At 58.0% G+C, this 13,252-nt stretch overlaps 2 protein-coding genes, 1 long non-coding RNA gene and 2 other non-coding genes across 6 annotated transcripts; 4 read left to right on the top strand and 1 right to left on the bottom strand.

The window, feature by feature from the left end:
- The first annotated feature begins 440 nt into the window (after window positions 1-440).
- Window positions 441-8,477, top strand: PTGES3 (prostaglandin E synthase 3). Of its 2 annotated transcripts, none has more exons than XM_066337498.1 (8): window positions 441-713; window positions 5,418-5,531; window positions 5,625-5,694; window positions 6,105-6,203; window positions 6,409-6,498; window positions 6,698-6,760; window positions 7,132-7,156; window positions 7,605-8,477. In XM_066337498.1, coding segments are annotated over exons 1-8 (483 nt in total). In that variant the 5' UTR covers window positions 441-711; the 3' UTR covers window positions 7,625-8,477. The 2 variants fall into 2 exon arrangements, with proteins under 2 accessions (XP_066193595.1, XP_066193594.1); XM_066337497.1 differs by lacking the exon at window positions 441-713 and adding an exon at window positions 982-1,109.
- LOC136372752 (uncharacterized) lies at window positions 4,055-4,730 on the bottom strand. The gene is made up of 2 exons (XR_010745527.1): window positions 4,446-4,730; window positions 4,055-4,360 (listed from the first exon to the last, which is right to left on the bottom strand). It is a non-coding gene; the product is annotated as an uncharacterized lncRNA (long non-coding RNA).
- Window positions 8,478-9,336: 859 nt separating the features above from the next.
- ATP5F1B (ATP synthase F1 subunit beta) lies at window positions 9,337-12,775 on the top strand. The gene is made up of 10 exons (XM_066337496.1): window positions 9,337-9,494; window positions 10,077-10,259; window positions 10,569-10,743; window positions 10,897-11,018; window positions 11,264-11,448; window positions 11,560-11,718; window positions 11,804-11,926; window positions 12,013-12,225; window positions 12,313-12,514; window positions 12,592-12,775. The coding sequence occupies exons 1-10, from the start codon at window positions 9,353-9,355 to the stop codon at window positions 12,687-12,689; spliced, it is 1,602 nt and encodes a 533-aa protein (XP_066193593.1). The 5' UTR covers window positions 9,337-9,352; the 3' UTR covers window positions 12,690-12,775.
- On the top strand, window positions 10,302-10,375 carry LOC136372863 (small nucleolar RNA SNORD59). The gene has a single exon (XR_010745536.1). It is a non-coding gene; the product is annotated as a small nucleolar RNA SNORD59 (small nucleolar RNA).
- LOC136372862 (small nucleolar RNA SNORD59) lies at window positions 11,112-11,186 on the top strand. The gene has a single exon (XR_010745535.1). It is a non-coding gene; the product is annotated as a small nucleolar RNA SNORD59 (small nucleolar RNA).
- Window positions 12,776-13,252: the final 477 nt, after the last annotated feature.

Genomic DNA, 13,252 nt, shown 5'->3' with positions numbered 1-13,252 from the left:
TCCCAGCCATGGGGACAGGGATTGTCCCCCTGTGCTGGCACTGCTGAGGCCCCTCCAGTGCTGGGTGCAGTGCTGAGACATTGAGGGGTCACAGAGGGGCTGGAGCGTGGCCAGAGCTGGGGCAGGGCTGGAGCAGCAGGAGCAGGGTCTGGAGGAGTCCTGAGGGAGCTGGGAAAGGGGCTCAGCCTGGAGAAAAGGAGCCTCAGGAGGGACCTTTTCACCCCCCAACTCCCTGACGGGAGAGTGGAGCCGGGTGGGGTCGGGCTCTGCTCCCAGGGAACAGCAGCACAAGGACAGTGGCGGTGGTCGCGGGGGTCCCCTTCCCTCTCCGCAGCTCCCCCAGTCACCGGGCCGCAGTGCGCATGCGCGGCGAGAAGCTGCTGGAAGGGCGGCGGGCGGGGGCGCGCGTGGGGCGGGGGCGCGCGCCGGGGGGAGCCGCGCACGCGCAGTGGCGGCGGCGGGAGGAGGCGGCGCGCGCGGGGCGCGGGGATTTTGCTGCGTCACCACGGGCCGAGCGCGCGCGGGGCATTGTGGGAGCGAGGCCGCGCCGAGCCCCGAGCCCGCCCGGAGCCACCGGAGCCTCCGCCGGAACCCCCGGAGCCCTCCCGGCACCGCCCGACCGCGACCGCGCCGCCCGCACGGCCCGCGACAACCGCCGGGAGCCCGACCCGCAGCCCGCAGGAGCGCCCGCCACAGCCGTCGCCATCCGCCATGTGAGGCCCGGGGGTGGGAGCGGCGCGGGCAGGCCCCGCCAGGCCCCGCCGGGCCGCGGGCGCTACCGCGGGAACCGCCCGGGCACCGCCGAGCGCGGCCTCCCCACGCGTGCTGACCTTGGGCGGGCCGCGCCGGTGCGCCCGGCCCCGCTTATCGGCTGAGCCCGGCCCCGGTTACCGGCTGAGGGCGGAGCGCCCCGGTTCGGCCGCCGGCCCCGGTTACTGGCTCGGCACCGCGATGCGGGCGGGATCTGCCGTGCCCGCTCCGGGCTCCGTGGAATGAATGGGGCTGCGCGGGTGGTGGGGGGTGTTGGCGGGGTGTTGCGCGTTTCTCGGTGTGTCCGTGGTCACCGGCGCCCGCCGAGGTGTGGCGGCTGAAACCGCGGAAAGCTCCCGGTAAGTAACGCGTGGAAGCATCCAGAGCGTGCAGGCGAGCGAATCTCTTTGTAAACTTCTAATTTTCCACGTAAAAATCCATCCCTGGGTTTGGCGCTGTCCCTGAAAGTGTCCAAGGCCGGGCTGGACAGGGCTCGGAACAGCCTGGTCTGGTGGAAGGTGGTGTGGAACGAGATGGACTTTAAGGTCCTTTCCAACCCAAACCATTCCAGAATCCCATGAAAAACCGAGGAATAGCGAAAAGGCCCCTCAGGAGGGGGCGGAAGCACATGGAAAGCCCCGGGGCAGCCGTGGTGCTGCTCTGCCCGGTGCAGGTGAGCTGCTGGATCTCCTCTCCACGTGCATCCCGAGCGGAATCCCGCGCTCCCAGATGCTCGGGCTGCCGTGTCAGGGAGCCCTAATTAACCTCCTTCCTTGGAATTCTCTCGGGATCGCTTCAGTGACCCGAAACCAGCTCGTGGAAGAGCTCTGCTCGACGTGAGTGTTCCCTCGTGGTGCTCAGGAAAGAAAAGCCCGAGTTTTCCGAGTGAAGGGTGATACTCAGGAGGGAAAAACTGGTTAGGAAAGAAGAAATGCACTGCCCTGGGAGCTGCAGGCAGCATTCCCACATCTCCAGTGGCAGGACAAGGGAAAATAGCTTCCAACTGCCAGAGAGAAGGGTTAAGTGGGATATTGGCGAAACAATCTCCTCCCTCTAAGGGAAGTGAGGCACTGGAATGGGTTTTCCAGGGGATGCCTCATCCCTGGAGGTGTCCAAGGCCAGGTTGGACAGGGCTTGGAGCAGCCTGGGCTAGCTGGAGGTGTCCCTGTGCATGGCAGGGGGAAGGATGAATGAGCTTCAAGGTCCCTTCCAACCCAAACCATTCCATGGTTCAGTGACCTCCACATGTCTGGCTGGAAGGACTGCAGGCAGTAGCACTTCCTGAGGTTTGGTTTTGTCAGGAATTCAGTCTGAGGACAGCATTAACCATTAGGGACTGGTGCTTTTTGGTCCCTTGCCTGTAGCCAGGCTTTTACTTTCATTCTGAAATCCTGAACAGTGCAGGTGCTTCATCTTAACGTGAGTGAAAGTGAGACAACTGTGATCAAGTTGGAGGGTTTTTTTGTGTAATTTCTGTAGATTTCATCATCCTGAAAGTGCAGCGCTGCTGCATCTGCACAGAATCACCTAAAATCTAAAATGAGGGGTTTTTTAAGGGGAAAAAAAGTACCTTTCCAGGGTGTATAAATGAAAGGAAAAGTCATTTTGTAAAACAGGTTTTATTACTGTCTGGGAGGCAAAAATCTTGTTGAGGATCTGGCTCCTGCAGCATCCTCGAGCTGTAGGAACTGTCAGGATACTTGCAGGAGACAAAGATGGGATTCCATAGGCACGGGATACAGACAGAGAACACAAGAACAGGTTTGGAAACTTCCTCAGTGCCACAAATGGGGAGATTTGAGATTCCACTGGTGAGTTCAGCGTGTCAGAAGCTGCTGCTGTGCCAGAGACCAGGATATATCCAGGGATATCCAACAGAGCCCCCGTGGATCAGGCAGAGCCTTGAGGCCTCCACGTTGCCCATCAGTGCTGCTGGGAAGCTTCTAGAACCTGTTCCACAGCGCTGGAATAACCATTTCCATCAGAATGTGGGGACTGGAAGAGCCACAGGAGCTGTGGGGGTGGCAGTGGCTGCTCAGGAAGTCCCCAAAACACAGGTGGATGGGACAGAGGAAATCCTCACCACAGTGGAGCGCATTTAAATTCCCTTTTCCAAATCCCAGGGGAGTGCTGGAGAACCAAAATGCCCTCAGCAGGAGGCTGAGCTCCCTCAGGATTTGGGTGAGCAGTTTGGAGCTGTGTAACAGGTGGTGGGTCAGTGCCTGGGAGAGGAGATTTTCCGTGGGTGTGTGGGAACACTGGGAGCACGTGCACGGCTCCCCACGGGCTGCTGCCGCCTGTGGTTGTCTCCTGGGAATCTCCGTGTGGGCAGGAGACACAAAGCAACTGCAGCTTCCGCCTCATCCCAACTCTCCGGCGGGTCCTGTGTTACTGGTTGGAACGGGTGAGTCCTGACTGAAGCTCACAGGGAGGTTTCCCTCCTCCCCCTGGGAGGTTGAGATTGGAAAAGCTGATAAAAGGAGGAGAGGCAGCTCCAGCTCAGGGTGAATTCCCGGGAAAGCAGCGCAGGTTTAGGTTCAGAAACGTGAATTATAGCCCAGTAAAACTTCTCTGGGATCTCGCTGCTCTGCAGCTCAGATGTGTGTGTGTGTGTTGCCTTGAGCTGAGTGGCGTTTCTGGGAGTGCTCTGTGTTTTGTTGGTGCCTCAAATCCTGGTGGAGATGCCGAGGTCACGGCCGACGCCTGCAGCTCCCTGGGAAGGCTGGAGATGTCTCCATTGACATTGAGAACTGGGAAGTGTTAACACCATTCAGCCCCTGCGTCATCAGGGCAGGGACACTGAGATTTCTGTTGGATAACGGGGCTGGAGCAACGTTCAGAGTGCCCCACGCTGGGGGTTTTGTCTCCCAGCACAGAGCAGGGCCTTTCTCATCCTCCTTTCCTCTTGAGAGTCTTTCATTCCCCGTTAAAAGAGGAAGTCTGTGTCCAAGAAAGGTTTAAAAATACCACAGTAAGAAAATTGCTGCTCTGCTGCTGAGCTTCACCTGAATCAGGTGAGAATTAACATTCCTTGAAATGCTGCTGTGAGGGGAAGCATCACCCCTGGAACAGCTGAAACTCAAGGCTCAATTCAGAATCCACGTGGTTTTATGCTCTTGGAAATTAAATCCTTGGACATTGATCTCTGCCCAGGTGTTGTGGCACCTACCAAAGGTGTTGAGGCTGCCCAAGGCATTGTGGCCGTTCTGCAGCTTTTCCCTGAGCTGGCACCAGAGTGTCCAGGACCTGTGGCACTGGGGGAACTCAGAGGTGGCTGGTTTGGTGTTCAGTTGGAGCTGAGCTGTGCTGTGGTTGGGTTCATGCCTAGGAAATGTGGATGGGAGCAGTAGGAGCAACAATTAGTTGATGAAAGATGAGTCAGAATCTTGATCTGGAAGTTTAGCAAAGGTCACCTTAATAAGCAGTCCGAAAAGGTTTTTTTTAATCAGATACTGGCTTAAAGAGCAGCACAAAGGGTCTCGGCTTGGTGAGGTGGCAGCTGCTGTCACAGGCCGTGTCACTCCAGCTTTCTTGGTTTAGATCCTTGTCCAGCTCAGAGCCTTCTGTCTCATCCCACTGCAGGTCCCTGGCATCAGCTGGGAAAAAATCCCTCCCTGTGAGGCTGGTGGGGCACAGGAATGGCAGAAAAAGGGGGAATGGAGAGGAGATTAAGACGGGATACTGGGGTGAAATACCTTCCTGCGAGGCTGGTGAGGCCCTGGAATGGATTTCCCAAAGGATTCCTCATCCCTGGAAGTGCCCAAGGCCAGGTTGGACAGGGTTTAGAACAACTTGAACTAGTGAAAAGTGTCCCTGCCACGGCACGAGCTGCACTTTAAAGGTCCCTCCCAACCATTCCACAATTCCCTGATGTTGGGAAGACAAACGAGTGTGAGGAACACCCGTGGCCTCTGTGCCTTAGCAACAGCCCTGCTGGGAGGCCTTTTGGTTCTCCTGGAATGCAGGCGTTCCCTGGGCTCGGCCTCAGTTGCCAGGGAAGGACTGGAAGGAGGGGAGGAGGTGTCTGAGCCCAGCCAGGTGGTTTTCCCCGCTCCAGGGAGCACGGAACGTTGCTCCAGGTGAGTTCTGCAGGGTGGAACTGCAAACACAGGGCATGGTCCAGAGCTCTGTGGCTTTTTTCCGTTGCTTCTCGAGGTGGTTGTGCAAAGGCACAAGAATTCCAAAAGTGCATGGGAGTCCCAGTGTGAATACTTGGTGGTTGTAAGGAGGTTGGAGCAGTGATTCTTCAACCTGTGCTGGCTTAACTGGGTCTTAATCATAGCAAATCCATTTTTATAGTATCCATACGCCCCAAAGAAGGGAGGTTTTGGTAGTTTTACTTCAGGTTTTAACTCTTAGCATGACAAAAACCACTCTGAAGTCTGCATTAGGAGGTGGTGGAGCCTCTGCCACAGTCTGTAGTAGCTCATCTTGAAGTTTATCAGAATTTTGATCTGCTGAAACGTTTATTTCGGTCTCAGATTTCGGTGGCTCCTCCCCACACCGAATGCATCGTTTCTTTTTATTCCTGCTCTCTCTTTTCAGCTTTAAGCACCTTTAAAGAATAACAGTAAGCTCAAAAGGCAGGTTTTAAGCACAGGAAGAAGTTCTTTTGGTTGAATTTCTGGGTGAAAATCAGTGCCCTTGTGTTCCTGCTGTGCCCACAGGCAGCCTGCCTCTGCAAAGTGGTACGACCGGAGGGACTACGTCTTTATTGAGTTCTGTGTTGAAGACAGCAAAGACGTAAATGTAAATTTTGAAAAGTCCAAACTCACGTTCAGGTGAGTATCTCAAGCCTAAGGAGGACTGAGGAGAAGCAGATTTGTTCTACGAGATGTTTTTGGGCTAAATCCTGATTTATTTTTCTCTTTCAGTTGTCTTGGAGGAAGTGATAACTTTAAACATTTAAATGAAATCGATCTTTTTAATAATATCGATCCAAATGTGAGTATATTCCTGAGTCTTCCTGAATTCTTGATGCTGATGTGGGGCTGGCACAGGTTGAGCAGAGAAATTGCAGATGTTCCATCCCTGGAAATGTTCAAGACCATGTTTGGAGCAACCTGGGCTAGTGGAAGATGTTTGGAACTTGGTTTTTAATGTCTTTTCCAACCCAAACCATCCTGTAGTTCTGTGATCCTAAAAAATACCATCTGTTCTTTAGGTTGCTCCCCAGATTTTGGGAAAATTACTCCTTAGAACATAAAAGCTCAAAGTCAGATCCACCAAAGCTTCTCTGGGTGGTATTTTCCAGGACAAGGAGTAAGGGGAAGAGGTGAAGATAAAGGAGGGGTGTCAGCAGCTCCTGGTGGAGGTCACCTTGATGGTACTAGTGGACATTTGGTCTTTTTCAGGAATCAAAGCATAAAAGAACAGACAGATCCATCTTGTGTTGTTTACGAAAAGGAGAGTCTGGTCAGGCATGGCCAAGGTTAACAAAAGAGAGGGCAAAGGTGAGTCTGGGCATCTGCTGCCTCCCCTGGCTTTTAATTTAGTGAATATTTGGGTCATGTTCAAATTCTGGAGCAGTTTTGGGTCACTTTGCTGCTCCTGATCCCACGGCAGCTCTCGTTAACCTGCCTGTTCTAACTGACAGCCAGTTACTTCCTTGTCCTTAAATAATTCCCTGTCCTTAAATAACTCCTGGTGTTGGTGCAGCTCAACTGGCTCAGTGTGGACTTCAACAACTGGAAAGACTGGGAGGATGACTCAGATGAAGACATGTCCAATTTTGATCGCTTTTCTGAGGTAGGGAGCAACGAATTCCTGGAGTTTTTTGGGAGTTGCCAGGGAATGAATCCGGGTTTTCTTTACACTGTCACCTTGTAATTCCTGCATGGGGGCAACTGATCTGTTAAAGCAAGGGGGGGCTGTTGGTTTAGGACTGTTTTGGGTGGAGAGTGGGGTTGGATTCACCCCAGAGTGTGGCTGTTCTGTCTCTGAGCAGATGATGAACAACATGGGAGGAGACGACGACGTAGACTTGCCAGAAGTAGATGGGGCAGATGATGTGAGTATGTGGGTGTAGTAAACACCTGCAGGGCTGGCTCAGAAGTCCTGCACTCACCCCTCAGCACTGAAAAAGGCTGTAATAGCCCCAACCTTTGTTTGCACAGGTGATGTCACCTGGACAAGCCAATTCCCTGTCGTTTCAGTGGTGCTGAGGGTGCTGGAGACACCAGTTTGGTGTCTGTGTCTCTCTGCAGTCACTGGGGGTCGTTGTGAGTCTGCAGTGAGGCCAAACTGAGCTCGATGAGTCCTCTGGAACCTGGAGTTCCTCAAAATCCAGATTTGGGAACTGCAGCTCTTTTCTGGTGGCGGGGTGGGGGGTGGTAGAGGACCTGTCTGCTCCACTTAAAGGTTGTTTGTTCTCCTTTCCAGGACTCACCAGACAGTGATGATGAAAGTAAGTTGTTGTTGTAGTTGTTGTTCTCCCCTCACACACCTGCTGAAGGCTCTGAGCCAGCCTCAGGCAAGGCCAGCAGATGTTCGTCCTGGCCGCCAGCTAAAGCCAGCCCTGGGAGACAAATCTAATCTGGGAAAGCCTCTCCATGCAAGCCCCAAATACCAGTTTGACCTTCCCAGGCAGCTGCAGTCCCAGGGAGGCTTTGGCTTTAGGAGCAGCACGTGCTCAGGGTGGTTCTGGCACGGCTTTCCCTTGGGAAGAGCCAGGGGGAAGGGCAGAGGCTCCAAAATGCCCCGTGACCTCCTTGGTTGGAGGCCAGGTCGTCTTGCTTGTGTCCTTTGTGACATAATAGTGCCCTGGGAGCTTTTTAAAACCATCCAAGCAAAATAGAAAACCCACAAACCAGCCCTAAACCCACTAATTCTCTTCTCTCTTTTCCCCCTTCTAGAAATGCCGGATCTGGAGTAAGGCAAACTGTCGTCTTCAGGGTTTTGGGGAAAGAAGTTCATCACAACATTTCATAATTGAGATAAGAATTCCTGAGTTGATAGCCCTAAAGGGAGATCCTGCATCCTTTTAACCCATTTTCAGTCCATTTTAAATGGCTTCACTGATGGTAGGTGTGTCCCATGGCACGGGGCGGTCTTAAAGCCAGGAGAGGCAATAACGTTATGCATGAACCGTTTTCCAGACTTCCAAAAACAACAACAACAACAAAATAAAACCCAAACCAACCCAATTGAGGTGTAGGCAATCCGTTCAGAACAGTTGCAATAAAGTTTACACAGCCTCCTTGCCTCGTAGCAGATAAAATTACAATGGGAGAACCCTGAATTAACACTGAGTGGTAAACGAGCATTTTCCCCCCCCCTCTTCCATGGCCTGAAATTGTCCATTTGTACCGGGAACAAAAACTGCTGTCATTGGCTCCCCAAATTCAGCAGGCGAGGCGCATCCCTCTGTGGTGTCTTCAGGTCTGTTCCACTAAAAGTTTGTATTGAAAAGGAAACTTCAAAAAATTCTCCTCGTTTTGATGTTGGCCCCAGAGCTCCGACCGGTGCCGGTGGCCGGAGCCTGCCCCTGGTCCCGTGTGACCCCAAACCTTTCCACCTCCTCGCCCGGGGTGCGAGTGGCTGTACATTGTTGCTTGTCAATCTGTACATTTAGACCAAATCGTATTTGCACTGTGGGTTTGGCAGCAAGTGACAGACCGTGGGGCGCGCGGGCGCCTGCGAACCGGGCTGAAAAACCTCAATTTATGTTCAGAGCAGCTGGGATTTTTTTAATGTCTGCATTCTTTCTAATAAACTGTTGAAGACTCCCTGGCTCTCCTTCGGCCTGGGCCCTGTGCATTCCTCACCTCCGCGGGGGCAGGAGGGGTTAGTGGGGTGGGATCCTCTTCTATGGGGGGGCACTTGGGGTGGGATTCCCCTCCCCTGGGGAGGTACTAGGGAGTGAAATCCCCTCCTGGGAGGGGTCAGTAGGGTGGGATTCCTTCCCGGGATGTGTGCATGGGATGTGATTCACTTCCATTAGGGACAAGAGTAGTCAGTGGGGCAGGTTCCCCTCCCCTGGGTAGGCAGGAGAGTGGGATCCCTTCCCTTGGGGAGTAGGGGAGAAATGGTGCAGTGGTCCCCAGTCCCCGTAGGGGAGTGGTGCGGTGGCGTTTTGGTCTCTGGAAGACAGCAGGAACCGGTACCGCGGGGACAGCCCAGTGCGGGGCGTTCCCTGGGGGTACTACAGTCAGACACGGGGCGTGAGGCGAACACGGTGTCTGGGCGGGGCGGTGCTGGCCCAGTGAGGGGCGGCCCCGCGGGTAGAGCGAAAACGCAAACGAGGCGGAGACGGGCCCGGTGCGGCCGACGCGGCCTCGGCCGCGGTCACGGCGCCCGCCCAAGGACAAGCGCGGGACACGTGCGCCGCCACTTCCGCTGACCTTCGCCCAGAACACGCCCCTTCCCACAACGCTGCCCTATCAGCCCGCAGCGCGTTTTGACGGATGGATCCAAAACCCAATCGCGAGGCGGTATAGAGCGAGCGCCGCATGGGTGTGACCAATGGGAGCGCGAATTCGCCCGGCGCCTCTCGGCGGAACAGCCAATGGGAGCTCGGTGCGGCGGTGACGCGCGGCTCGGCGGCCCCGCCCCGCGGGGGCCGTGAGGGGCGGGCGAGACGCGGGGCTCAGTCGGCGCCGCCATGTTGGGGCTCGCGGGTCGTTCCGCCGCCGCCGCCGCCGCCGCGGCCCGGCCGCTGCTGCCCCGCGGGGCCACCGCGGGCCGGGACCTCCTCCCGCTGCTCCTCGGCCGCGGGGCCGCCCCGGCCGTCGCCGTCGGGGCGCGTGAGTGCGGGGCGGGCCGGGGTCACCTTGGGGCCCGTGCGGGCGGAGGACGCGGGGTAGCGGTGGTCAGGCCCCGGTTACCGGGATGGGGTGGGCTGTGCCAAGCGTGCAGGGCGAGGGGATGGGCTGCGGCAGAGGAGCAGCGACCCTGGGGGATGGGCGTGGGGGGCACTGAGGCTGCAGAGACTGCGGATGTACCGGAGGAGGGGGTTCGGGGGGCCTGAGTGAGCCCAGGGAAGGGGGTTCAGAGGGTCCTGGGTGAGCCCAGGGAAGGGGGTTCGGGGGTCCTGGGTGCGCTGAGGGGGTGCAGGGGCTGCGGGTGCACCCAAAATGGGGTGCAGCGGTCCTGTGTGCATTGCGGAAGGGCCAAGGGGTGCTGGGCGCATCAAGGGTGCTCCGAGCGGGGTGTGGGGATCCAGAGTGCGCTGAGGAAGGGAGTTCAGGGGGTACACCGAAGGAGGTTCAGGGGTCTCGGGCACACCCCAAGGCCAGCAGGGGAGCCCCGTCTCCGCACCTCCAAGACCCACGGAGCTCGGAGCTGCCATGCCCCGGCCGACCTTGACTCGTCCCTCTCCCCCGCAGGACGGGACTATGCCGCCCAGGCTGCCCCTGCCGCCAAGGCCGGCTCCACCACCGGCCGCATCGTGGCCGTCATCGGGGCCGTGGTGGATGTGCAGTTCGACGAGGGGCTGCCCCCCATCCTGAACGCCCTTGAGGTGCAGGGCAGGGAGACGCGGCTGGTGTTGGAGGTGGCTCAGCACCTGGGTGAGCAGCTGGCACGGGGAAGGAGGGGACGGGGAGGGGGGTCCTCCTGTGATGATGTTTCCAATGACTTTCGTTCTCCTGAGCTTGCTGAAGCCACGGATTTCAATCTGAGGAGGAGGAAAATGGCTGCTCGAGGGCGGTGGCTTGCAGGGCTCAATTTTCCTCGGGGCTATTTTATTCCTGCTGCTACTCTCGGTCCTTCTGCCAGCAGAATGTCCCCTTGGCAGGGCCTGGGGCAGCCACCAGCAGCTGTCCCCAGAGTCACCCTGAGGACACTGTGGTGACTGTGCTGTCCTTGGGCCTCGGCAGGGGAGAACACCGTGCGCACCATTGCCATGGACGGCACAGAAGGGCTGGTGAGGGGACAGAAGGTGCTGGACTCTGGTGCTCCCATCCGCATTCCCGTGGGCCCTGAGACCCTGGGCAGAATCATGAATGTAATTGGGGAACCCATCGACGAGAGGGGCCCCATCAAGACCAAACAGTGAGTGATGAGGGGCTGGAGAACACACCAGGTGTGAGCAGGGAGGTGGCTCTGGCTCTCCTGGGTCACAGTGGGGACTGTCCCTTGCCAGGCCTTGGCCTGGGGGGGGTCAGAGCAGCTGCCCACCCCCTTCCTCTTCTCTTCCTGCTCCAGGTTTGCTGCTATCCACGCCGAGGCCCCTGAGTTTGTGGAGATGAGTGTCGAGCAGGAGATCCTGGTGACAGGGATCAAGGTCGTGGATCTGCTGGCTCCCTATGCCAAGGGGGGCAAAATCGGTATGTGACCCCCCCCCAGAGCAGGGGTGGGCCTGGGGAGTGGGCACCTGATTGTCCCTCTTGGATTTCCAAGAGTTCCTCTGGGGAATTTTTCCTTCACTGATGATTCACTCCATGACTTTCGTTCTCCTGAGCTTGCTGAAGCAACGCTTTTTGTATCTGAGGAGGAAAGAGCTGAAGGGAGACCGTGGGGGCAGCCAGGCTGGCTTGGGGCTGAGCAGAACCCTTATTTCCCCTCCTCCCAGGTTTGTTTGGAGGTGCTGGTGTCGGCAAGACTGTGCTGATCATGGAGCTGATCAACAACGTGGCCAAGGCCCATGGTGGTTACTCAGTGTTCGCCGGCGTGGGCGAGAGGACCCGTGAGGGCAACGACTTGTACCACGAGATGATTGAGTCTGGGGTCATCAACCTGAAAGATGCCACTTCCAAGGTGTGCAGAGACCTTGAGGGGGTGCTGAATCCCTTGGGGAGGTTCTGGGTCCCTTGACGTTGTGCCAGGCGTGGCAGTGACACCGTGCTCACCCCAGGGTCCCACCCGCAGGTCGCCCTGGTCTATGGGCAGATGAACGAGCCCCCGGGTGCCCGTGCCAGGGTGGCCCTGACGGGGCTGACGGTGGCCGAGTACTTCAGGGACCAGGAGGGTCAGGACGTGCTGCTCTTCATCGACAACATCTTCCGCTTCACCCAGGCCGGCTCCGAGGTCTGTGCTGGGCACGGGGGGCTGCACCTGTCCCCCACCTGCACAGCCCCTCGCGCTCTGTGCCTCACGCTCTGTCCCCTCACAGGTGTCAGCCCTGCTGGGCAGAATCCCCTCGGCTGTGGGCTACCAGCCCACGCTGGCCACTGACATGGGCACCATGCAGGAGCGCATCACCACCACACGCAAGGGCTCCATCACCTCCGTGCAGGTGAGGGCAGGACCAGTGCCAGGGTCCTGCAGGGGGGCTGTGGCACCTGCCTGGGACCGACTGTGCCCTCCCCTCTGTGTCCCCAGGCTATTTATGTGCCGGCTGATGACTTGACTGACCCTGCACCTGCCACCACCTTCGCCCACTTGGATGCCACCACGGTGTTGTCCCGTGCCATCGCTGAGCTGGGCATCTACCCGGCCGTGGACCCCCTGGACTCCACCTCCCGTATCATGGACCCCAACATCGTGGGGCCTGAGCACTACGACGTGGCTCGTGGTGTGCAGAAGATCCTGCAGGTGAGGGGGCTGGGACAGCCCCTCTCTGTGGGCTGCTGGGGTGGGGGATCAGCACTGACCACTCACCTCCTGTGTCCCCCGCCCCAGGACTACAAGTCACTGCAGGACATCATCGCCATCCTGGGTATGGATGAGTTGTCCGAGGAGGACAAACTGACCGTGGCCCGTGCCCGCAAGATCCAGCGGTTCCTGTCCCAGCCCTTCCAGGTGGCCGAGGTCTTCACTGGCCACATGGGCAAGTTGGTGCCACTCAAAGAGACCATCAAGGGCTTCAAGCAGATCCTGGCAGGTGAGGTAGCCCCCTGGGGGTCCTGGGGGAGCCCAGCTGGGCCTCCCACTGCCCCCTGACACCGTGTGTCCCCCCAGGTGAATATGACCACCTGCCTGAGCAGGCTTTCTACATGGTGGGGCCCATCGAGGAGGCAGTGGCCAAGGCAGAGAAGCTGGCAGAGGAACACGCCTGAGCCCCCCTGAACACCCCCACCCCCGGCTCCGCTGGGGCCGGACCCCCAGTATTTAACATTTCCAATAAAACATCGGTGAAAACGTTCACGGGCTTTGTGTGCTGTGCCTCATGCTCTCAGGGGGCTGGAGGGATCCAAGTCCTGTGAGCCCCCCAGCTCTTGGGGATCCCCCTGGCCCCAGGATCCCCTCCACGGGGGGATTGTGCTGGGTTCTGTCTCAGCTGCTTCAGCAGTGCAGGGACCCCCCAGCCCGGGGGCTCCCCAGGTGAGGGAAGAGTCCTGCTTTGTCCCATGGAGCCTTCAGGAGCAGGGGAGGCCCCTCCTCCCTCCCCGGAACACCGTGGGCTCTCCGCTGCCGGCGCAGCCCGGGGGCTGACAGCTGCTGTTCCTGTGTCGCTGCCCAGCCCTGTCTGTGTCCGTCTGTCTGTCCCAGCCTCTGTCGTTCCCCCCGTCCCCCCCCCCGCGCAGTTCCAGCTCCACCATTTCGCAGCACAAAGAGCCGCCCCGGCCAGGCCCCGGCAGCTGCTACTTTGTCCCCGGGGTCCCGCGGGGCCGCTCGGGCC

This window comes from Sylvia atricapilla, chromosome 29 (assembly GCF_009819655.1).
Source record: "Sylvia atricapilla isolate bSylAtr1 chromosome 29, bSylAtr1.pri, whole genome shotgun sequence".
NCBI lineage: Eukaryota > Metazoa > Chordata > Aves > Passeriformes > Sylviidae > Sylvia > Sylvia atricapilla.
The sequence above is the reverse complement of the archived record's forward strand: the minus strand, read 5'-3'. Positions and strand labels throughout refer to the sequence as shown.